The following is a 27,052-nucleotide window of genomic DNA, read 5'->3' as shown; positions in this document are numbered from 1 at the left end:
CGAAGCTTACATATTCAAGAAAAAGATGGTGTAATTGTTCTTAAAATAGCATTTAAGCCCCCCCCCCCCCCCCCAAACGGATGAAGCCCGATTTCGGTTATCTTTTCCAAGCGAACCAAGTTAAAAAAAAATGTCTGAAAAAGCACTGACAGATTATTCAAACTACATTTTAAAAGCCTATACAACGGCCTGGAAGTTAAGTAAGAGAAACGCAACCCACTTCCGGTGATAAGCTACGACTTCAGTGCAACAACTTCAACTGCTCAAATTATATAACAATGGGTTTACACAGTGAGAGTCGACCTTACGTAAGTGGGAATCAAGATAATAAAACACATCCTGTTCGACAGCAATGTACCATATGTCCTTGGTCTACGGAACTGACATAGAGTCATTTTATTCCATTCAATTATGTATATTTAAATACATACATTTAACACACTACGAAATTTTTTATGTGGTAGTAAGCCCATGTTGTACATCCAACAAAGAAAACACAAAGTAAAATCATGTTCTTGGTACCAATACAAAACATGCAAATAGTAAAACGAGTGAGATGAGTAGATTTCTGCTCATTAGTTTCATAATAAGCAAATCAAGTTATTTACTAATGCCATTTTCCAATCTCTCTCTCTCTCTCTCTCATTTCAACTTTCCATATGCAGTGTCCTGAAGTGTTGATGTAATGATGAATGAATTGAGAATGGATGAAAAATTTTGTGTTAAAACGTAGGAAATCATCAACGAATGCAAAATTACAAAAATGCACAAGGGAATGGCACTCGAATTCCTTCAAATAGAATAAGCATTTTAAAGAAGATAAAAGCCTCCGTAGCTCAGTCAGTATAGACGAAGCCCTTTGATCGGAAAGACCTGGGTTCGATTCCCGTCAGTGACGTGAGGAATTCATCTAGTCTCTTTCCACTAAAGGTGAGAAGAGGTTTTTCGTTCCCCCAGAACGGACAACGGCCCCGTGAACACACGCATCTACAGACATACGACACTCCTGGAATAAGATTAACTGACCTATTCCGTGGAATTTCCGTAATAAGCCACGGATAAGTGGCTTATTCCGTAATTCGAAATAATAGGTATTGCAAACATGAAACAACGTTTCATGTTTGTTTGCAACACCTACTAAACTTACTAGACCTTAATCCCTCTGATTTCTCAATTTTTCCGAAAATGAAGTCTCAAGAGTTGACGACCCGCTGAAGTGACCATATACTGATCTATTCATCCAATGGAATCATCAGAAGCCTTTAATTTTTCACTTGGAAAAACAAGTCATTCTTGAAGGTCAAGGGAGAGAGGAAAAAAGGTACAGTTAACACAAAATAAACATCCAACTACCTTCTCGCTATGCTCCTCTCGAACAGCGGTATCTACAAGACGGCTGTAGATCATCATAAAGGTTTTATTGTAACCAGCGCAACCTCACTTAACCCAAGTAAGTGCAAGAGAATAAATTGTGCCTGAAACACTATAAAGCCATTATCTTTAACAGTCATAATAATAGAAGTAACCATTGAAAAGCACTTTATTCATATCATTACGGAGTATAAGACCGCATTCAGAAATACATTTAAAACTCAAAGCTAACTATTATCATTCTGGACAAACAAACAAACTTTCATTAACGTGTCTGAATCAATTAAACCAGTCACGTTTTCCCTTCCACGTTCTTCCATTAATTTCAAGATCGTCCCTTTTGACACGTCTTTAGCCTACCGCATTTCGAAAACAGACCTCTGGGTTGGTTGCACAGCAGAGTAGACAGGTGGATGTGTTGTTCATTCTCAGGCAGTATACGAATTTCCAGTTAAAAATTTATGAAGGAAAACAAATAAGGGCAGAAAGGGGTAATTGTTTTGGAACACACACGTTTAACGAAGTGAAGTGCTATTGGTTTTTACTATCAATTATGTTTGCATATCGCTTAAGGCGTTGTTAATGTGTCTCTCTATTTTCTTTTCCTACGTAAGATGCAAAAGAATGAAGTTTAGCGATAAACTGTTGGCAACAAAAGATACCGACACATTATCAAGCTTTTGCAAGGTTCCCGTGGAAAATGTTTCATCGAATGAATGTGAAAGAATTCGTGAAGAGAAATGCTTCTTTTTAAGTATGGCACGTACACCCTTCAGGATATCTTTCCTATCACAGATAACAATTCCAAAACTAAATAATAAAAAATAAATGGAAAATACAAGCAACAAGCTGTGTGATCCTGAAGCAAATTCCCACAAAACTACACCTGAGTGTAGTCTAGAATTTCTAATAATAAAGCAGGTATCTGTCCAAAGAAATGCGAATCAATTAATACCTTTCCAAAACTATATTTCCGTCAATTACACACACACACACACACACACACACACACACACACACACACACACACACACACACACACACACACACACACACACACACAATCTTGGTCTTACCTGTTGTTTATTATTAGTCAAAGCAACTATGAGGCAAGTATCTCCTGTTGATGACATGTTGGCCAGTTGTTTTACAGAAATAAAAATCCGCATTTTCTATAGTATACTACTACTGCCATGAAAGAATGGCTACCTCATTTTCTGTTCTTAGTCTTAGCTACTTCTAATTCGAATCTAATCACTAATCCGAAATAACTACACGATTCATAACTAAACTATACTAGCATTGTAACAGCAACAACAGAAGCACAATCAGCGAAGCCTACACGACAAACGTATTTAGTAACTTTTTGTCTTGAAGAGGAGGAAGAAAGTCTTAACTGAATGAATTATCGAATTAACGTCGAGGAAGCTTGGATTAGACAAGTCGGCATATCATGTTGGGTTGTGATACCAAGCAAACACAATCTCACTATCAAATCAACTAAGTTTGAGTTGGCCTGCCACAGTCGGTGGGGTATTTTTCTCTCGAATACACAAACGCTTAGTCTGACATATGGAATTACCTGCCAAGACAAAGTAATTCTCGATTAAAGAAAAATAACTAAACAAACAGCTCCAAAAGCGCCTGATGTGTTAAATCGACACGCAATAATAAAAAAAAACAACCTTAAAACGAGCTAGTGAGACCTGTCTCAACTATCAAGTGTTTAATTTTTATTTTCCGGTTAGTTTTTCTGATGGAATGAAATAACGAATCAGCATAATGCGCATGCTGGGCGAATATGAAGATATAGCAATTTCCACCTTCACGCCAGTTATACGTAAAAAACCTTGTGTTCTCGTTTGTTTCCGGTGTTCTTGCTCCACGAAAAAAAAGACTTCAAAATGGGTCGGACCAGAATATGACTCAAGTATATAGCACATTCTGCGTGACAATGCAAGACCTTTTCCCTCCCGTTCCATTTCCTGTTTCCCAAAATAACCACTCGACGAAAAATGTTTCACTATTATTGACGAAATTTCTGCTGATGTGATCGACTTAGCAAACACATCAATAAAAGGGATCTGCTGATAGGAATACAAAAATCATCCAAACGTTGAGCAGAAGAGATAAAGAATGGAAATTATACTGAAGGCCAATAAATGCATTTTGTTAAATAAATGTTTGGTTTAACAACAGGAGTACAGTGTACAGAACATTTTTAATGCTCTCCGAATATATGCTGGGAAGCAGCGTTTCCCAAGTAGCAACTAAAGACAATTCGTTACTTACCTTATATACTGCATGTGTGTGTGTGTGTGTGTGTATAAAATGTGAATCCTACCCAGGAATTGCTGGAAAGAAACCTCGTATATTAACACTAGGAATGGTCATGTAATTTATTTATGTATATGTATATATATATATGTATATATATATGTATATATATATATATATATATATATGTATATATATATATATATATATATATATATTAGGAAACTGACTGGTTTCCCACTTTCAGGACGAAAAACCCTGCCACCTTCATATGAGACCGGTGTTAATAACCTTCAGCTGACAAGTCCGAAGATTCTTCGCGCGTCGTAGACGGGATACGGACCCAGGTCTTTCCAACCAAAAGGCATTGTCTATACCGAATGAGCTATGGAAGCTCCTGTTTTATAATCAAATGGTTATATAATTCAAAAACTTTGCTCTAAGAGAAGCCAAACATAGAATTTTATTTTCGAGCTACTTGAGGCCTGTAATATGCAGGGTCGTGGTCTTAAACCGGTCCATGGAATTTATTTGCGTCCTGAACTGCTCAGAGAAGATCCCACTTCGCAAATAAACGAACGAGATAATCTGAACGAGGAAGCAATTATTATTAGCTTAATTACATAACCTATGGTCTACTTATATCAAAAGTTAATAATTTTCATAAATGCTTTTCAACTTTTTTTTTAAATGTGTGCGCCATTGGTTTATTAAAGGGAAAAAAAAGACAGAAAAATATACTGAAAATCAAACAGATAACCGATAGAGGATTCTGAGACAAATTAAGGGGAGTGAACAGATAACATTAATGACAGAAACATTAAAGATATCAAAAAGGAACTTGCCGTTAGCGTTCAAGAATGTATAAACAGAGCTAATCTACGATGGTCTGGTCACTTAAACAGGAGAGAAGAGGAAATGTTAACAAAACCGGTGTCTAGTGCCACAATGGCAGGAAAAAGACCCAGAGGAAGACCAAGATCTAGGTGGATCAAACAAATAAAGATTAATTTGGAACAAAACTATTGATAGGACATTGGTAACAATGTAAATTATGTAGTACCATCTTGATAGCAAGAATTTGATGATGGTCCAATGTATGTTACAATGTCAACAATAAAACCGGGAAACTAAGACGGGACACTGACTTCGAACTCAAAGCCTATAACACCACTACTTCACTTATACATGCACAATTTCCAGATTATGTGTTTTTTTTCTCCTTTACATTTATACTTCATACTTTTTTTTGGCATATTAAAAGGTCTTAAATGAAAATAATGAGATCTTAAACTAAACACTTTATCTACAGTGAGTTCAGAGGAGTTTAAAAACGGAGAAGTATAAATGATAAGTGCAGGAGGTGATTGATATTATGCAAAACCTCTGCAGCACATCGCTCGCATATATGTGAAGGTCACTAATTGGGATAGGCAGTAACACTTAGAGTTGATTGATTTCCAAAGGCAAGAAGACGAAGGGCTAATAGCAATACTAAATTTCCTACCAGTTCGGTCAGTATCATTTTCAGAGTGTCAGCTAAAGACAACCCCTTCACGCAGATTATATTTTGCAATTAATTAAATGGCGTGAATAAGTGAAACCCAGTAATTACACAGTTTCCACCTCTTTACTGGTGATTACACGCTGTCTCGGAGCTATCAAAATAATAAATCGGGGGGAGGGGGGAGAAGAGAAAATACATACAGGTGGTCAACGAGTTCCGGCTGGCTGATACACGGATTTGTTGAGGGACCCACCGCAAGCGACAATTAAGCTTCATGCAACTTGACTCGATATAAACGAAGAAAAATTGTAGACCGACTGTTTAAAATTCATTTATTTTATTTTATTTTATTTAAAATTTCTGAACACTTAAGAAGCATTCGGATTCTCTCACTGATATAAAGCTCCGGACTACAGAATGTGTTCCACCGATGACAAAAAACATCCATGGTTTTAAGAAAGAAGTTTGTTTTTCCACCAATTGAAATCTATTTAATTTTTTTTCCCTTATGCAAATGTTTTATCAGGCTGGATTGGAGGCGGCACCTTTAGATGATCAAAATGTGCCGTTAACTCAAATCATTAACGTAGGAACAGTATTTTTTTGTGTGAAATAAATGAACGTCTTTCCGTTTTGGACTAACAGATTGACAAGCAAGTGCACTGATTCTTTCTGAAGTTCACTAGGATATATTCAGAATTTCTTACCTAGTTAACGAGTAATTTATCACCGAACGACTGAAAATTAAAAGAGTTAATAATCTATATGATGACTGAAGAATCTGATGTGATGGACGAATAAGTGAGATATCGGTTCAATGTATAAAATTTGTACCTGGGACTACGATGGAACAGAACACAACGACTGATGGGAATGCAGTGCAAGGATTAGTTGAAAAAGCAAATAGATAAAGGAAAGATACTGATGGTTAAATGAATACTGAGGATGTCTGAAATAAGAAGGGCAAATAAAAAAGTGGTCGAAATGCTTTATAAGCTGATGAATGATCAGGCATGCGGATGGTTGTAAGGATCCATGGACGAATAACTTTAGTATTGAGGACAGGATGAGAGAATGCAAATTAAGGAGCTTGGCGACCAGCGGGAAAGGGGCGATGCAACTGTGATTTAAACTTTGTTCGTACTGGTATAACGTTGAATGAATTTAAAGCAAAGTTATGAAAATTACTCCGATGATCAGAACCTACTGCAATGAATCACGTGACTTTATTAAGAACAGAAGTAATGCAGTATGAGACGAGTATATAATAATTTTCCCTAGATAATGAGATATGACATATATCTTATACAATACAGAGCACTTATCAATATCAACCTGTAACATGCTACGAGAATTCGAAGACGATGGTTCATCTCCGAATGCAAATATCATCGATCTTGTATTAGATCTGGGGGGGGGGGAATGCTGCTAGGACTGTCAATAATGCCGTTCTGCCAATGGAATTTTGAATTACAAGATTTTTTTTTTTTTAGCAGAATCGATAGCATTACTAATCCAAGACATTAGCCCTAACGTTTGTCTCGGAGATTCCATGAACGCACCGCTACAAGAAGAGAATGAACCACTAACAACAGGAACAAAGCAGTTCTCTATTCATTTAGGAAGAAATATACGCCAAAATTTAAGATACAAAACTGCACACATCACAAATGGCCATCATTTCCAAGTTATCTTGCTTATATTCAAAATCTGTGTACGATCGATATTTGTCTTTTGACTGCATGTTACTTAGATAATATCCATGTTTTGTCACCACGCGTATCCTACTTATTGGGGGCCTGAAGTGGCTTAAACACAATACCATGTTTGATCTCTAGAGCAGTATTTTCGAAGTTACTTTGTAGCTGTTCCATAAAATAAACTTGTTTTTAATTATTTATTTTCAGCTTTATATATATATATATATATATATTTAAAAATTAATAACTATACTGACTAAGAACACCGAGAAAGGTAAGAAAACTTTAATATAACACGACTAGTTTCGTCGGAACGCCGACTTCTTCAGGTGTGTAAATAATAACAAAAAAAACAACAAGGTAAAAAACATAAGACTTCTCAAATTAACAAAATAGGAATGACAACCCTAATATTTAGTATTAAGGGTATACTAATAACGAAGATAATCACGAAATCTTATTCCAAGAGAGCGAAGGTGTTCTTTTTCAAGCCGCTTCCTTCCATAAAGCAAGGCGGTGATCGTATGCCAAACAACGATAATCATCTAAGGAATTTTTACAAACGTTCATGCAATAATGGGATTTGAACCGGCAGAATTTCTAGCAAAGGAGAATAGAGCTATCCATTCGGCTATATTGGTTGGCTATTAGATAAGCTTCATTCTGAAGATGATAAAACATAATTTAAAACTGTGATAGAAAAAGCAGATCAAGAGCCAACGTTGGGATTTTCGAACAGCGTATTATAGTTGCAAAATCAATGTTATCTCAGAGAACGATATTGCTTGTTTGATATCTATTTAAATGAAAAATAAAATGCATCGTTAAATAGACTATCTTTTGAATTTCCAAGAGAATGAAAATTTCGGTAGTTATAAATACAAAAAAATAAAGCTTACAGGACAACGCTAGGAAAGTTCCCACTCCCCCTTTTTTTTAAGACCGAATATAGAGATACAAAAGAAACAAAATGCATTTGGGAGAAAGAGTGAATAATGAAACAGGCAAAAATGCGGAAAACCACTTTTCTAGGTTGCCAACTGTGCAGTTCAAAGAGATTCCAATCCATGTAGTTAAGTTCTTGCTCTTGAATAGCATTAAGCAAACACTATACGAGGGCTATAACAAAACCCACAGGAGACCTCGATGTTCCAACCTATACACATACCAGGCTAGCATTTTATTGAAAACTGCAAACTTTTTTATAAACAAAAAAAACAAACAAAAAAAAAAAACCTTTCGAATCTTATTGGAATGCGCAGGCCTTCTGCTCTGATGTTGTTAAAAGGCAAATTCTTCGGAAACATGCCGCAGATAAAAACACCAAATAATGGCAACATAACCTCAGTCGGCTGATGATACGAAAATTCACTTTTTGTTTGCTGTAAACTTTCTGAGTGCTGATTGCTCCATTCGGTTTATCGCCTAATGTCACTGTATGCTGGGATAACATTCTTAACAGGAAGAGAAAATCACAATGGAATATTACCATTCGTTGCTAAACGTGACTCACATTTCGTGTATTAACTAAATCTTAAATGTACTAGGGTACTCTACATGATTTAATAGTATTCAGAGTTAAAAATTGCGAACTGATCAATCCTAAATGCTAACGAATATAGTAAAATAAATTTTTTTAAAAAAATGACAGTATTTAAACGAAGTAAATTTAAGCGACGAGTTTGGTATTCAAAGATCTTTCAGGATTTGGTTTGGATTGTTTAGAAAACAAATAACGTGACGCAATTAAAGCTATGAGAAACAACTCACGCCACCTTCCTCAGTGACGTGTGTTCACGAGCTAGTTTGTGTATTTTGCGGAGAAACAAAATGTTCTTCATAGTCTATATAACACTCAGCTTCAACTAGAAGGCCTTATAACGACTGAACTAGGATCTATCCACTACTCTACTTTTATATTTTGCACCAGGCAGGCAAAAAAACAGTAATTAATTAATAATTGGCATATGACAATACAATGGCCCTTTTAAGGGAGGGTATGGCAGCATCTTATGAAACCAGTTTTAAGTTATTGGTTATAAAACATAATTCTGTCTATAAATTGCGTGTGTTCATCTCGCCTGTTAGCCTGTTTTGAAGAACGAAAAAACCCTTTGTATGAGAGCGACTGACTTATCATTTGACTGAAAACACCGCATAAAGATATATATATATATATATATATATAACTAGGAAAACTAGTTACTCAGTCTGGGAAGCGAAGAACCTATATATCTGAATTATAAGCCAGTTTTATACGGAGATGGTAGCAGGGTTTTTCCTGCAGGAAAAACTAGTTTTTTTTTCCATTCCATAAAACAAACCAACCAGAAGAACACATGCAATTAACACGCGCGCGCGCGCACACGCACGCACACACACACGACAGTCCTTAATACAATTTATCACTAAACGCACTGTATTAGCTAAAAACTGGACTACTACCACTCCCACCTCACAATTAAAGATCTGAATGATATATTTTCATAATTTATCACATCCGTGTAAATTCATTTTCAGACATACCCGTTTTGAAATGTAAAAGTCATGTTTATTGTAACACAATGCTGACCGGGTTGGCTGAGTGGTCAACATACGCACTCTTCAACCAGCAGGCTGCATGTTCATATCCGCGGTGGGCATGGATGTTTGTGAATGCTTGGAGTATGAACGGTAATTGGAGGATAAAGTTCATCGCCCAGTGGGAAGCTATAGTCAACTTACTGGAGGCCTAAAGTGGCTTGAAAAAGTTCTGTGCGGTCTCTTGAGCAGGGTTTCAGAACTATGAAAAATATCAAAAAATAAATTAATTAAAAAATCTCTTCGTCGACACCCATGATACTAATGCACTATTTGATGTGTGTGGAAGTCATATAAAAATGTATTAACACACAAATGAAACCCAAAATGAAAGTCAAATGCTATATGTAAGTATTCTCATATTCCAAGCACAGCCTGTGTGGAAATCGAAGTAATTTAACACATTAAATCAGAGTGTCCGATACTAAATTAACACCAATTTTGAGCGTAGAATGCATGCACATTATTTACAATATTACAAATATTGTAATGTTTTCTTGCAAAAAAATATAATAAATAAATAAAAATAAAATAAATGATCTTTAGCGAATTTTATTTAATAATTCCCTATTTCTGCTTACAATATTTAGTAATAAAAAGGCTTACAAGACTTCTTCGATTTTTTTTCCCGATAATCATAAACCGCCACAACGAAAAGAAAAGTAGGTACAAATAATACATTCCAACTGCAATAATCACGATTATTGCATAACGATTACAGCCCCCATGTAACTGAATGTATTTTATTATCAATAACGTGTACTACCAGACCTAACTACATATTTATGCCTCAAGCCCACGATAAGTTTGAAACCTACAACCAGTACTATAAGTGGAAAGGATAAGGAATTCTTTTCATTATTTTATTCATTTTTACTCGTACATTACGAACAACCTACTCTGGAAATCAACCATGGCACTTCTTCAAGTGTCCAATAAGCGCAGCGATGATCTTACACACGATAATAAAATTCATCTCCCATCTAAAGACAATTACAAACATTCATGTCCACGGCATGATTCGAACCCGCAATCTGCCACCACTTCGAACGAGAGGTTTTCAAAGCAGGTACACTAACCGCAGACATATTTACCATATTGTGTGGACTTGATGTTCTATTTTTCTCACCACGAAGGAATGACCTGGCTGATTGAACTAAAAAACAGCCGTTATGAGCATGTGTGTGTGTATACCGACCATATGGTCGGAAAGACCTGGGTTTGATTCCGTTCCAAGACGTGAGGAACCTTTCAACTAAAGGTGAGTTAGCTGGTCTCGTAAGGAGATAGGTTTTTTTTTTTTAAATATATATATATAACTGGAGATGTTGGTGTAGTCCTCAACACACGTTCTAATGATTTTTCGAGGAGTTTTCTAAATATCAGATCGGAATATGTGCTTGCCAGTCTAACATTTGTACTCCATTTTTCACAAACCATATCGCCACAACCATGTCGATACTTGCCAAGAAGATTCCATAAAACCGCCACAGCGTAATTCTACACAATGTCCAGAATGTCAATACAGCGTTCAGTGATTTCTTCGGGTCCTACAAGGACGTTTAATTCTAACCTGATGAGGATAGAAGTTGGTTAACTCTAAACCACAACTCCACCTCCTAGTATTGTATGCAGCAGTCATTTAGAGTACATCCTTTGCTAATATTTACACCTTGCTGTGAGGTTTGTCAGTGATACGCAGTATTCAAGAACATCTCCATAAAACAGTCACGAGAATGACACAAAGTTTGTACTTCGGTCGAAAACAGTTGGCTTTGAATTTTATCCAAGATAGGAAGTGGTTCAGCAGAAGACGACATAACTGATCACACCAGAAGGAACAGGATTTGACTTGCAGTGAAATCAACAAAGTCAGAAAACACGCAATTAACAGATAACATGCTGTTCTCGTAGTTTTGATTGCCTTGTCGGTAATTCTAACCAACTGCCACAGAGGTATTCTAGGGGGGGGATGATAATAATAATAATAATAATACTAATCGGTATATTTCTGTAGCATCGTAGATAGGTTTTCCTCTTCCCGATGATAGCAAATGATATATGATTTCCGCAAAGTAAAGAATTTTTTTTTAAAATTATTAACAAATCATATTTTACGCGAAAGTAACAGCAATCTCGTAAAATCAAGAGAGTTGTTTTCGGTACTATAAGAAATTTTTACAACTGTTTAAGAGATCATAACTTAAACTAGGAGATCGTGTGATCTAGGAGACCACACGTGATCTTATGTAAACGTGCTGCCTACAAAAGCTATAGGATTTTTCTAAAAACAAAGAAAAAAAGTTTTTTTTTAAAATATTCATAACAAAATAAAAGTGTTATGTTTTAAATAAAAATGATTTTTTTAAAATTAAAAATCAAAATCGTTTTCCGAAAATAGAGCTAAACTCAAGTTTAGCTGTATTTTCGTACCCTTAAAGACCACCTACGTGTGAAAAGTAAAAATCAGGCAACCCTGGTCTAGCATTTTACGAACGGAAGTTCCAGAAGCTGACGCTAAAATAAATGGATCATCGTTTTACATGTTTGTACACATAAAGAAGGAAAAGTGTTGGTTTGAAAATTGCACAGAAATCCCCATGCCGCTCTCGTTACATCCAGAGAAAACATCCCCCTTAAATACGGCTCTACTTAGAAGGAAAACTCACTAATGAAGTGTAAAGTGTATAATTAGGGGTGGCGCTGGAGAAATTCAAAAGGTGTAAACATCATTACTGCGCTCATATCGTCACCAGGTGAACACTTGAGACTGTATTCACGTACTTATTAGCAAGAGGAAACACCTGCCATTTCTAACCTTGTAACCAACGAAGAACGATAATAAGACGTCGGACTTGCTACAGAGATGAGTTTGTTTACTCCATTAAGTTAAAAAAATAAATACATAAAAGGGGAAAAAAAGGTGAGTGAGATAAAAATCAGCAGATGGCGTGACTAAAATATAATCCCGACTAACTATCGTAAAATGATTCGTGCAGGGAACACATTTTATAGCTCAGAACAGGATTCGTCAATTATCCCTCCCACCCATTTTGTGTGGTAGGCCGTAGTGTGAGAAATCTAACTGGTTAGTAAATATTTTAATAACAATGACCGGGCAGTATTTTAAAACCGTTTTATTCCAAGAATTGCGAACTGCATTACAGTATCGGACTCTTTCGCTGAACTTCATTAGACTGATTTCTCATTCCACAGCATTTGGTGGATATTTATTTGCTGTCTCAACGATTATTCTGTGTAGATGGTTCTGAAATTTCCAGCGCTGTCAATCAATAGATTGACAAAAGTCCTCTCAGGAGGATTTTATAACTCGTATGCAACCGTAATATCGACTGCTATTTATATTTTAATTCTAGTCATAGTAATCCATATAGAAATGAAGACAGACATAAGTTATGCACCAGTTAATTTTACTTTTACTTCGAGCAAAAAAAAAAGGAAAGAGGTCACAAGGTAATTATCCAAACTCAAGTTATATATATGCAGCAAAGTCAGGCACGCGATCTGTAACTATGACAAATGACATTAAAACTGGCCTTTTAAGATTATAAAGACGCTAATCGACACGGTGTCTGGCTTCAAAATGTTCACATTTGTGTAGTATATTCACGTAGCAGCTATGCCGTAAAAGCTTGAGGGAAAAAAAACAAACAAACAAACAGTAATTTTGAGTAAACTGTGATAATTAAAAAAAAAGAGGGGAATGAATTTCGTATATTCCACTTGCAAAACAGCAAAATCGATCATCAATACATTTTTAACAGAAAAGCAAACATCGCTTTTATATAAGACAAATAATTTCCAAACTGCACTTTCTGCTCAGTGATTTAAAATCTGAACTACTCTGAGCCTAAGACATGGTCGTAAAGTACAAAATGGGTTTTTCAATTTATTTGTCAACTATTGCAAGCTAATTAAATCATTTTTTCAAATGCCAAAATCGGAGTGCTTAAAATGAAGGTCTCAGTCCCTCTGACTGAGTCGTTTTCGCATTACTTGCCGGGAAAAAATCGTCAAATCTTGTATGAGGTGCGAGGAACTTTTTAACCGGTTAACTCTTCAAGCTAACAGGTCTTTACATCTTTAACTTGAAGAGCTAAATTAGTCTTAATGGTTGCACCCAAATTTTTCTGTCAATAACTCGGATTGTTAGTACAAAACAAACCTCCACGTATACTCAAGACATGAGACCGGGCGCCTTAAATGGTACAAGCGTAGACAAAATGCAATCTCGGAATATTGCCAGGTTTTGTTCCAGTCAGATATAGGACCTAAAATTCAACGAACTACATAGAAAAAAAGAGGCAATTATTTGATATTATATCAAAAGTATTTTATTAAAAATTCCAAAGCAGCAGCTTTTTATTAGGCAAAAAAGTGCTGCATTTGATTTCAAAATGAAACGTGGAGTTGAAATTCAGTTACTCTCTGCAAAAAGGATAAAATTAACACCAATCATAATCCCAACAATGGGGAGAGAAACAGCCTTAATGGATGAGTATATTAAGTATGATTACCTCAGCTTAATTCGAATCAATATCGTACTAGACATATGTGGAATCATAAGCATAAAAAATGGACAGTTCCAAGAATAACAAAAAGGTGTTCATTTTATAAAATAATACTTTATTATCTTATAAAATTTCTTATGTTATTCTCTCTTACACGACCAAAAATGAACCAATATATTACTGTTATTATCCAACGATAAGTAAGAGTACTTATTGGAAAACCTGCTGTCTCCGAACTTGAATCGAGTTATATGGCCAACAAGATATCTAAGAATCACGACCTTACATCTTCGAGTAGTGCTTTTGCATTCTTAGGTTACTTGGTAGTTTATTGGCCGTTTCATTATAAAGTGATAGAAAAAAAAAAATATATATATATATATATATATGTGTAAAAAAATAGAATATCTGGGAAATAATACCAATTCTCACAATGATGCACTGCCGAGATAATATATCATTCAACAAGCTACAAACAACTTTGGATACTGCAATATTAGCATGGTTATCATTCGCACGTCATTTCGTACTACTGTTCATGAGTATTGGAACCGTTCCAATCAATCGATAGTACTGAAGGATGACAGAGTGTTAAAACAGGAAATGGATACAGCTTACAGTACCTATTAATTGTTTTGCCAATTTTTTTTCTCGCCCAATCAATCTATCAATGCTTCTACAGAAAGAGCATACGATTATCTATCCACAGTTTGTTTTTTACTTTCTCCTCACTTCTTGTTCTTTTTCCATTCTTTCAAAAGTCAATTATCATACTGTATCATGGCTTATATTCGTACTTTGCCAAGACTTCGCTTTACAAATACTTGGTAAGAAAATTGTGACTGGCTCTACCGTCATTCTATGAATAATGGTAAAAAAATATGGCCCCCACGATTTCTAGTTCCTCGGCACAAACAACGGGAAATAAGAAAAAAAAAAATATACGTCGGAACTAATCCCATCCTCCTTTCCTACATTAAGACATTCTTCGCCAAAATTGCAAAGTTAAAGCGCTTCATAAACGCAAATCTAGTCCCTTAAAGCTAATATCACAATCCTTTTCTTCCTGCACTTTTTATTATCCTGTAACTTGGAAGGTATTACATACAATCATTATTGAATTACGGTAGTTCCCAGAACCTATTCACACTGTTCATCAAATCCCTCCCGCTCAAGTTGTAGAAACTTAGTAAGAAACATATTCCAGTACTTCTAATCTTAGACTTACTGAAATTATGTTAAAAGCGACATGTCGCTGTTTCGCGAATATCTACACTGGCAACGAACAGTTTAACTGGCTCTCAAACTAAAAAGGAGAGGCGGATAGGAAGGAGTTGTTAGGTTATATATTTTATAAAGTACTACAGATAAAATGTGTTTGATTGATATTAATTTAATTTATGAATATAAAAAAAAATTCGAAAAGACCAAAAAAAAAATAATAAATAAATAAATATAATTAAAATAAATTCAACTCGAAAAATAGTGCTGGCGAAAATGTTTGAGAACCAGATTAAACTATTATGACATTAAGCTCCCCGAACGGTTTCAAATACTAAGGGACCACGCACTGCACAAGCGACATGGGTGTTGTCACCTGAAATACTGGGCTGGACTTACCTAGCAAACCTCTCTTTGTCTTGCATTGTGTCTTCGTCCATTCTACTGTATTTTGGACCCTGGTTATCTTCTTCATCAGAACTGCAGAATGAAACAAAAAGAAAACGGGGAAAATAAATTAGAATGGCCAGAATTTGACAAACAGCACTGGAACAAAATAAAAAAAAAAATACAAATACTAAAGTTTCTGACTAACACATTCACAGAAAAAAAAAAAAAAAAGAGCTAGGGTTCGTGCAGTCATGCTTTACATAATAGTGGGCTCAAGAACAGCAAGTAAAAAAAAAAAAAAAAAAAAAAAAAAAAAAAAAAAAAAAGGAACAAAAAAGCAAGGAAATTATTTTAACATATTCAAATAAAGCTGGCACGGTTTATTTATTTGAGCTTGTGGCAATTCGCTTCATTACCCCAGATATGGAAAACATAATTATCCTATGTAAATATCTAATAATACTCGTTAAAATTTCATTTAAAAGGAAGCAGTAATTAACTCAGATACATTAAAAAAAGGACATTTATAAACGAAATTCACAAGAACAGGTGCAAAGTGCATCGGTGAACACAGTACATTAATCTGCTAAGCAATTTTTCATTTGTAATTACTAAAGGTCTTTGTGAAATCTACATTAGGGTGCTAGAAGGCAAACCCTGTTACTAGGTCTTGCTCAAATAAGGCCTGTTAGAACTCCCTTAACACTTATCCTCAAAACGAAAACATATTCATTAATATAAACGATTCATGTAGCAATAAGGCAGTATAATGAGGCGATCCCAACCTTCACTGTCTTGTTTCCTTCCAATATGTGAGCATGGTCTTCAAGCTATGTTAAGCAAAAACAGATCGGCATGCGGAAAATTAAATCAAAAACACAAAACGAAGTTGATAAAAATACTGATTCAATTTCTTTGGTCTATTGATGGCAGCCTCCATAGCTCAGTTGGTAACAATTATTCCCTTTTGTTTGATTAGAAAAACATGGATTTGAATTCTGTCAAACACGAGGACTCTTTATAAGGTCTTGACAACTGAAGATGAGTTAGTCTCATACGGAAGAACACACATAGTTGCTTTGGTCGTAATTCAAAACACCCAACCCATACCACGTCAGTTGATAAGTATGAACCTCTGACGAAAGCATGATACAATAATATGCCAGTTATATTAGCAATTGAAAACAATCATCATTCAAAAAAGTTAATTATTGAAATTTTTAATGATATGTAAGATTAATTTGAGGCCTATATTTGCATACATAATGAAAGTTCAAAACTCAACCCACAATGAAACTCTTCAACTAACAAAGAAATCATGTTTTATTTTATTTGTTAATACAATAACATAAAAGACTCGCTTGGTAAGGACAGAAAAATTATAGTATGAGTAGCAGTTAGCTAATGCGGCTAAAAAAAAAAAATTCTAATTTGGATATGTGGCCAATAGAAGAAAGGCACTGGTTGGTAAAAATGATGGAATGAGAACCACGGCAGAGGATTTATAGTAGAGGTGTCTAATGAGCGATTCATAAAGGCATTGCATTCTTGTGAATGTGACATCATGCAGACTTGAATGAGTGGGAAGAGAGGAGGAGGAACTGTTAGTAAGCGAACAGAAGTATATAGGGAATTGAATTAAACTTCGTGTTAATAAAACTGTAGGACTTGGTAATATTGCACTACGCGTTTTGAGGGCATGTTCCGGGGAATTAACAATAGCTTTACATATCATTTTAACATGAGTCCTGCACTAGGCCAAGTTCTATGTGGAAAGAGTGAAAAATTATTTCGCTTTATAAAGGAGATGACATGACCTTGAATTATAGGCAAGTATGTGTGTCTGGAGGGTTGAAGTGCTAGAGAGGTCGGTTAGAAACAAGATTCAGAATTGTATTGACAACAGCAAAATACTCTTTGATAGTCGGTATGGCTCTGTTAAAGGAAAATCGTGTTTTAGCAATATGCTTATGTATTATAACATTTAGCATTATAACAATATGCTTATGTATTATTGTATATTACATATTATATTCTCCCTCGATGAGTCCTTGACTCCCTGGAGGTCTATCTCTTCTTCTTCTTGAGCTTCACGAACCCTTAAGGTTCTTAGCTGCGGTATCTCTCTCTTAATAATAATTATTATAACAGAGTGACAAATGCAATGGATAAGGGTGATACATGCAAAGTGGTATATTTTGATTTTGCAAAGGCCTTTGATAAATTGCCACATGACAAGCTGGTAATTAAATTTAGAACGGATGAGGTCAGACAGTATATTTGTGCAGTGGATTGGAGATTGACTGTCTGATAAGCATCAGAGAGTTTCCTATAGAGAAGCGATATCCCAGAAGAGAAAAGTCACTAGTAGTGTATCCCAAGGGTCTGTTTTGAGACCTTTGCTATTCAATGTGTATGTGGGAGAGGTCTGAATAGTGATATGCAATTGTTTGCAGATTTTGCAAAATTGGGGAGAACTATGAGGACTAGAGCGACTATTGTGGCTTTGCAAGAGAACTTGAATGCACTGGCTTAATGGGCAAGTGAGTGGGATTATCAATTAGTTGGCGAAGATGGGATGTAGAGTACACAATTAGTGTGCTATTTGCACCTTGATTGTGAATTTAACCTTAAATGCCGGGGCATATTGTTAAATTTGTGAGGACAACAATGGATAATGGGAATGATGCGAAGGACGCTGACTTGTAGAAGTAAGGATGCTAAGGTTCCATTGTGTAATGCTTTGGTCAGGCCACATATGGATTACTATGCAAATTTCATCACCTGGTTTTCAAAAAGATGTACTAGAAAATGTCCGGAGACAATTGAATAAGATGGTTTCTGGTCTTTGGAATGTTTAGTATGAAGAAAGACTGAGAAAATGCAATTTGCAGAAACTGGTGAATAGGAGGAGACAGGTTGAGATTGAGACATGTAAGGGGTTATTACCAGATTATTGTGGAGGTGATTTTGCATTTTGCATAGAATGGTTGAAGATAGGGAGGTGAAATTGGGAGCTGTATAAGGAGAATGTGAGCAAAGGGGTGCGGAGCAGATTTTTCTTTATGGAGAATGGTGAGTGATTGGAATGCGTGGAGAGTGTGGTGAGTGCGGAGACGGTTAATATATTTAAGGCAGGTATGATGAACTGTTTAGGTGTGTGTGTGTGTGACAGTGGTACCTCCCGCGATGAGTTTTTTCACTCCATGAATAATAATTCCAGCAACGAGAGCTTTCGTACTGCGAGCAGGCTAAGGATCTGATAATTCGGGAATTGAGAACCAAACATGATTCTTTTCATACCATTTCAGGCCTCTAATATTTAGTAGCAGTGATTTCGCAGTGGACAATAAAAATTTTACCACATTTTCGCAAACATCCATGTCATAATGAGATTTCACCCAACAGTTAGTTGATTGCAAAGCGAAAACGAAATATCGGATGAACATACATAACAGGACACGAAAATAATACACTCACTGAGGTGGTTGCGGTATGTTTGTCTGTTGTGTTTTATTCCTGCGAATAAGGAATAACTCAGTTGATAACTAGGTGACGAAGTCTATCTCAAAGAAGGAGGTTCAAATCTGTCTACCCAAACTTGGAAGGGAGAGATTCTGAACTAAAATGACATGAAATTAAACGATTGATGCAAATCTAAACCCCTGGTTGTTTATGAATCCCCCCCCCCCCAAAAAAAAAAGTCAAGAAGAGTATCACCGAGTAATTGCGATACCCATCAATGGAGAAATTTTTGTTGACGAATATCAGAAGTAGAATGTCTAGATTGTCAGAACAACCGCAGAAATTGTTTCTCAAAGTACAAAGCATGCAATTCGGGAAGATATATGATCGTCAGATAAATAAAAGGCTTCAAGAAAAGTACCATAATGCACAATTGAGTTTATCACCATCTTTGTGTGGAATCTAGAAGCAATCTAAAACAAAGAAGCAGAAAGTGAAATCACAACATCTTATTATCTTGATATCATTCATCAGTGCTCCACACAAATGGAACTGCTCTCTGAACTCACCTGATAAGATGATGTAAAATTGTGACAAACATCTTGGTTCAGAATAATATGAAAGTAAATATCATTCTTTGGTTCCCAAAACCACACGATAATAGTTCGAAGATCTTTCTCAATCTCTGAACAGTGAAGAAAGTTTTCAGTGGCTACTTTGAGATATGACTGAAAAAACAAAACTACGAGGCCAGTGTATTATGTACATTGCGTGTGTTCTTCTGGCCTGTTTGTATATTTTGCGGGATGATAAACCCTATAGTTTCTGACAGAAAATTCAACAATTACCACCGTGTGAAACTTCCCAGTAAACAAAGCACTTTATTATAACAAACATCGCGCTACGAAACGCTCCAATTACACTGATTAACTATTTACTAATCTATGGTTAATAGGTAAGACGATAGAAAGAAAAGATATATTCACCATCAGTTGATCTATTTTCTCCATAATATGGAGAATTTTTTTTTTAAAGAACAGACTCTGTCAATTAGTGAATGAGAATGATTGTAACAGAATTTGCAAAACACTGTTTGCATAATTAATGGCTTGACCAACCAAGAAATTACACGAAACGCACGCACGGTTTTGTAACTAGGACTAGTATATTCAAAAGATTATCAATCTCCGTTTTCCATTCCATTATTTCAGAATATTCCTTCACACTCATGCGATGATCAGCGGCAGTTGCGAATCATGCAAAGACATTCTTTTTAAAACTAAAGTCATATATATATAACATTTGTGAAAATGCTAACACAGTGAAACAGTGGAAAAATATAACTGAGGAGAAAGTGAAAACCAAAATTAGGATTATTGATTCTATAAATAACAGAGCTGATTTCTCATGATTTTGATATAGTCTGCTGTACAATGCATGGTCAGTATGTCCAAACTACGAATTGAGTTTATCACAGTGCAAACTGGATTCACAGTCGTTGATTTTTTTCCCCCCTGGATATTATTTACTATAACTTTATAACAATCTATTATCTTTCATTTGGATATCGATAACTGGTTTCTTTACAATAATGGCTCTAATAAGTTCTAATTGCCATATAACACGACTCTCAAATACTACAGAAAACCCCTCGAAATCATAGGTCGTCTTATACGGCGAGTATAAAAAGGGAAGCTTAATTTCTTGGATGAATATTTAGGTAGAGTTACAATACATCGTTATATAAGAAAATAGGCACTGTTTATAAACAAATCACATTAATTTTTTGTTACATAAATTTATTCAGAATATTACAATAGATGTAAGTCTTAAAAAACAAATAATAATTATTAACCTCAATTTTCATGTTAATTTTCTTCATCATCTGTTGAAAATAGTTCTTCAGATTCATCGTTTAAATGATCGTCATATGGATCCCAGTTCAAATCCGGTGAACTGATTTCGTTTTCATCATGATTTTATTACAGTCTCTACTTTTACTTTATTCCATGCTTTGATCACAAAATTGCACAACATGCCAAGTGATGCAGCGCGCATAGATCCACCGTTTGTAAATGATTTTTCACTAGTCAACATCCAATTATTCCGTTCTTCTCGCATGCGATCTTTAAATGGTTTGTTCAAGCAGACGTCTAGTGGGTTGCAATATAGAAGTTAAACCACCTGGTATAACAGCAATTTTTATTACTTTTTTTTTTCTAGAAGACACTTTCAGTATTCTCAGTTAAATGACTACGAAATATCCCATACTAATAAACTGTGTTTCTTCATATATAGGGTATGAAATTTATCCATAAATTCACACCATTTTCGTCCATCCATCCTTTTTCCTGAAAAGGTACAAAAACACCTGAAGGAAATTTTATCTTAGGTTTAGTTTTACGTTTGAAGATGGTCATTGGTTTTAACTTGGTTCCATCAGCCAAACATGACAACACAATCGTAAACCTTTTTTTTTTTTTTTTTTCATGACCGGTACTTCTAACTAGCACACTCTTACTACCTTTAGACTCCACTGTTTTATTGCTTATCATATCAAAGCTCATAGGAGTTTCATCCATATTTCTAATATTTGACAACAGAAATTTATGTTCTTGTCTCAACTGAATAATAAATTTATGGAAACTGATAAAGTGTGGTCAAGAGCTGCTGGTAGTTTTTTGAGCAATTTTCGTCTTTTGTCGTATTACCAGATTTGTCTGTTCATAAAACGATTACACCATCCTGAAGTAGCTTGAAATTCTATACTTTCATCCGGATTCAATCTTGACCATTTTAGTGCATATGCACTAATCATATTTCTTGCAACAAGGTAGCCATTGTGCCTTTGTTCGAATACCCAATCTGCACCGTGATTTTCCAGTTGCGGCCATCGGGCGATCCCCGTTCTCATCGAACATTTTTTATTTGGCAAATTTTTAAAAATATCTTCTTTCTTCCTCCATTCTCTTACCATCTTCTCGGTTATGTCAAACTTTCTTGCAGCAGCACAGCTATTAGTTTGCTTTGCCATTTCAATTACCCTTATTTAAAATCGAGCTTCATACTTTTTTTCGTTTTGTTGCTGGTTCCATGATTTTAAATGATAATAATTTTAATAATCCTAAAATTTAAAAAAATGCAAAATTAATAATTAATTAAAATTGGGGCTGATCACTTTTAATTAGGGTAATTCGCGTAAATACCAAATCTATGCTATGCAAAAAAAAAAAATAAAAAATAAAAAAAATAATGGATATGCATAGTATAAAAATAACGGATATAACAACGATACCTATGCATTAATACAAGAAAGGGGGAATTGGGGGGGGGGTCGTCTTATACAACTGACATAAGCTTAAAACCTAAAAATAGCCTAAAATTTAGGCCTCGTCCTATACGCCGACATATACGGTATATTAAAATCACTTTACACTTATCTTGGTTTCTAACAAGACGCACGGGATGTTCAAGACATGAATAAAGTACAAATATCGAATTTGCATACTCTTTTCTCCCTTATTAGCTTTATTTGTTGGAATCAGATCATCACTATTATTTCATTCAGGGTTGCTTCAAATGCTATAACCATTTAAAGAATACACCCAGATCCAACCTGCTATTTTTTAAAACTAAATTCGACTTAATGTTTAGACTGTCATTGTAAGGCAAAATTCTCCATCATGATTATTATAGAGTTAGTAGTTAAGCTTTTATTTTTCCCCCCCCTGGGCAACCTGCCTGGGTCATTATGAGTTACTTATTACGCACAGAAAGAATAAAGATTTACTGGTTTTGTTGTCTGGAAAGTGGTGCTGATCTAGCGAATGTCCTCAATTTCAAATTTTTTCCTCATCTTCCCTATCTACAATTTCAAACTCTCCCATACTTTCTCTTTTCTACAAACAATTCCTTTCTTTTTCTTTAATGTTAGACTGTCGTTGTAAGGCAAAATTCTCCATCATGATTATTCTGTTGATTACCGAATCAACAGAAAAACAAAAGTTCCGGCAAGACAATCAGCGCTTTTCAGACGATAAAAACCAAGAAAGCCATTATTCTTTCCAAGCCTAAGCAATATACAGAAACTCAAGAAAATACTCTGAAAAACCACAGTTCTGCTACCTACTTTAAACCCTTACAGAATAACTACTGATTGAACTACCTTCTTATGATTCCTCCTACCAGAAGGTTGATAACCTGTGCATATATTCAATCTGATATTGTAAGTCACAGAATGCCAAATATGGAGTCCCCATCTTTCTGATCTATGATTCAATATTTCTTTTCTCCGTTCGATCGTTTGCTGTATCTTCCATTATCAAACTTCTGACAAATTTTTTGTTCCAAAAAAGATCAATCCTCATCAATTCAGCTGTCAGTCACCAAGAATGAAGTTACCATTCATTCTTCTTCTCCTTGTTCTTCCCTCATTTCCTATCATGCTTTTTCTTCTTGAGAACAGCATGTGCTCTCAAGATATTCTCTTTTCGAATATAATGCAAAGGCTACCTCTCTTTCTCTCCTCTACGCTCACTCAGATCATATCCTTCTTCAAATTTCCTCTCTTACAGAACTTCCGCCCCCGAGTGGGACAAATTCAGTAGCTTCTAGTGTGCTTATACATGATCAGATTCCTACTCTCCAGATTCAAACACTTACTCCAATCGAGTTAATAATTATTACCGAAATGAAGGTTTATCCTTCCAATATTCTATCCACAAATCCCTAGCCCACTACCAGGACTAGATATTTCACTAAGTGGTTTTCCACCATGACAAGGGAAGTAAACTACTGACATACTAGAAGTGGCTCAAGCATAAAATTCTAGCGCTGCATTTGCAGCCTACAACGATGTCCCATACCGGCTGGAGAAAGAAATCTTAGTCGCTATGAAACTAACGACACGAGTTTTGAAGAGTTGACATTAATGCCATAATTATTGTCTTGGTTCAGTTATGTAGTTGACGGAGAAAGCAACATCTAAGCTACGAATAAGATCGGAAAAATAAAAAATGCTTTACAGAACCGAGTTATTTTAATTTCGAAGCACGTCATGAATTATCAACCACATGCATGAAAATAGCAGATGTCCTTTACTTTCATGTAAATAAGAGTAATTTTATATGTAAGTTTGTATAACTTAACAGTTTGGTGTGATAGAAAGTGAGTCTTGAGAAGCGCCATTAAATACGCATTTGGTATTCAGTTCGAAAAGGTTACCATCAAAAGAACGAGGTCATTCCTAAGTCAAATCGAACTACTCTTAACATTAAATGAAAATCTAACAGATCAACGTAGAACAGTCTGGGAAACTACTGGACGGAAATACAAATCTTCGCATAAAAAAGAAAGCCATCACTAGACATCATGGATTAACAAATGTGCTCCATTATGTGGCGTAGCAAGTGGCTGCCAAAAAGTTGAACTACTGTGCGTTGTTATGATAATCTCGTTTTACGGCATTCTTTTTGTTAACATAGGAACGCTCCACGCTATTCAAAACAGGGCGCAATGGCGAAGATATTATGCAACGATATATTTATGACGTCTGTCAGAATAGTGTGACAAATTTAGTGAAATCCCAGCATCTGCTTATAGTTGTGGCAGTCGGGAACAAGGCAACACATATCAACCTTGTAAAGTCTCATCTAGCTGGAGAATGTAGGTATCATATTATAAAGATGATATAATATGATAACATGATCCGGAGACAGAGGATTGTTTGCATCCATTGGAGAGAAAACAGTCTGTCTATTGTTGATTTTTTTTTCTCCTTTTGGATAGCTGTCTGCATTAAATGATCCTGTAAACTAAGCAGGTGACCCATCCTGTGATGGAAGAGAAGGAAAAGATCTAATGGTTGCACGTGTTCAGACTTCAACACATCTTTAATTCTGGATATTTTTTCATCCCCATCAATCATTCACAGTGATTCAAATGCGAAATCTACCAATAACTTGATCAACAGAAACGCGCTCAGAAAGCAATCAACATCATAAATTCCTGAGCCATACTCTCAAAGGAAGCGCAGACTGCTATGATAGTGTTGCATAATTAAGTTCACGTTATTTCTAGCTTCCTATTAAAGGAACCTTTATAAGGGAAATCAGTGTCTTCATTTAATGTAATATCTATACATCGAAGAATTACTTATTTTCCACTCAATATACAAACTATATTAGCGTATACAAAAAAGAAAGAAAGAAAAATTCCCACACTTAATTTCTTACTTGTAATCGAAAGAGTGATTTAGCCATTTTCCTCAGAATAATTATATAAACGTTGGTGTGAGTGATCTCTGAACAATCCCATTGTATTCGGTAACATAAGTATACCCATAATATCTCTTAAATCATAGTTTACTTCGCTTCTAAATGCACCCTTCGTGTCAAAATAACTGCTCATCATTAAGAGGTGTTTTACGAATAGCATTTTATTTCGTATTTTAGTTTTTATCTTTTTCGGACAGCAGTCAAGTTAGGTGCGCTTCTGATAACACTGATTTCATCAAAAACTGGCACTGTTAATCATACACTGCAATAAAGATAACTTAAGTCACTAAATGACCTTCTTAGTTCACTGTTATATCGCACTGACAGGTTTAATATAGTGTACAAATATAGAATATGGACTAAAAAAGCAAAATCTGCTCTTAACTGATTTCGACCAGTTCTCTGTCGTACTCTACTTCATCTAAAAATAATAATAAAGATAAATAAATTAAAAAAAAAAACGACATAGCTTAAACATCTCATAAGTGCTATTTTTTAATGTAAATCCCGCTCATAAACCAGTAAACTTATAATACCTGTAGGTAGGTATTAATAAATATATGTATTGAGAAATTCGCTGCAATTTAGAAGCCGCTACTTGGTTGATATTCTTATTTTGATTGTAGTGGATGAAAATGTGACTTTAAAATTTCAGCAATAACTAACAAAAATAGCTTTAATAGCTAAGATATATAGCATGCATTGAATAAACAGGTCAGGTTAGATATAATTTATCGAGTCGCTGTATCAATCAAGTTCGCTTGGTTTGAGAAGAAATCCTTCCACCATGGAATGAAACCCAACTTTAGCCGAGGGTGGGGATGGGGAGAGAAACTTGATAAAGGTTCTTTGCATCAAAGATGGAATTCGAACCCACCTAATGGCAAAGTCGCATTGTTCTTCCGACTGAACTATGGAATCGCTTTCTCCTCGGATGACTACAATAGATAAGTACACACCAAAAGTGCATCGCAGTAGGAAAAAGCACTCAATGAGTTTCAGTTGACTGGTTGATAAACAGCACTGAGACAGGTGATCGTTGAATGAATGAATGAATTAATATCTCGCTACAGTAAATAAGACATTATTACTGCGAGGCCTTTAAACTGGAAGAAATACTAGCAATAGTAAAAAAAAAAAGCTGTACGTCAGAAATTTAGATAAATAAAAATACTCAGCATACGTGCAAAAACAGCCTTTTTTCCGCTGGAAAGTAAATAACTGAATTTACAAACTATTGTTTCCATTGCAGGTTCACATGAAACAAAGCTTTTTCATTGTAATATAGAACGATAGCTGGCAATGCAGGAATTAGCCAAGAACAGTTAAAAGTGAGCAGAAGAAATCAATAAATTATAATACAACAATAAATTTTGTTGTATCATAATTTAAACTCCCCCAAACCTCAACAAATTTGGATGCATGAGACTGTCTCAAATATGGGAAGCTTGCATTCTTAAAACATCAGCCCAACAGCCAAGACTACTATCTAATTTAGCCCACTAGGTGGCACCTTTTAGGACTCTAGGACCGACTTCAGTTGTTGTCTTCAACCATATTTGTTCAGTGTTAGTGCCTGCCTGCACATATCGTTAATTTTATATTCCCTGGAGATGGTAATGTAACATTAAAATATAGGATGTATTAATTAAAGTTTCTTAATTAATATAACAGTATACGTTGTCTTTCCCTAAAAATTGCAGCAGTTACCATTATTCTATAGTCGTATAATGG

At 35.3% G+C, this 27,052-nt stretch overlaps 1 protein-coding gene across 4 annotated transcripts in view; it reads right to left on the bottom strand.

Moving 5' to 3' along the window:
* Window positions 1-27,052, bottom strand: part of tgo (Aryl hydrocarbon receptor nuclear translocator homolog tgo) — a 439,650-nt gene that overhangs the window by 178,088 nt on the left and 234,510 nt on the right. For 3 of the 4 annotated variants that reach the window (XM_090402556.1, XM_090402553.1, XM_090402554.1), the window contains one exon: window positions 15,588-15,668. The exons of the other annotated variant lie outside the window; for it this stretch is intronic. In XM_090402556.1, the coding sequence (XP_090258682.1) occupies window positions 15,588-15,668 (81 nt within the window). The remainder of the gene's footprint in view (window positions 1-15,587; window positions 15,669-27,052) is intronic. 4 annotated transcript variants of the gene reach the window in all.

The sequence above is a fragment of the Typopeltis vanoorti genome, chromosome 13 (assembly GCF_054136105.1).
Source record: "Typopeltis vanoorti isolate ZY-2024b chromosome 13, IOZ_Tvanoo_1.0, whole genome shotgun sequence".
In the NCBI taxonomy this organism is placed as follows: Eukaryota; Metazoa; Arthropoda; class Arachnida; order Uropygi; family Thelyphonidae; genus Typopeltis; species Typopeltis vanoorti.
The sequence above is the reverse complement of the archived record's forward strand: the minus strand, read 5'-3'. Positions and strand labels throughout refer to the sequence as shown.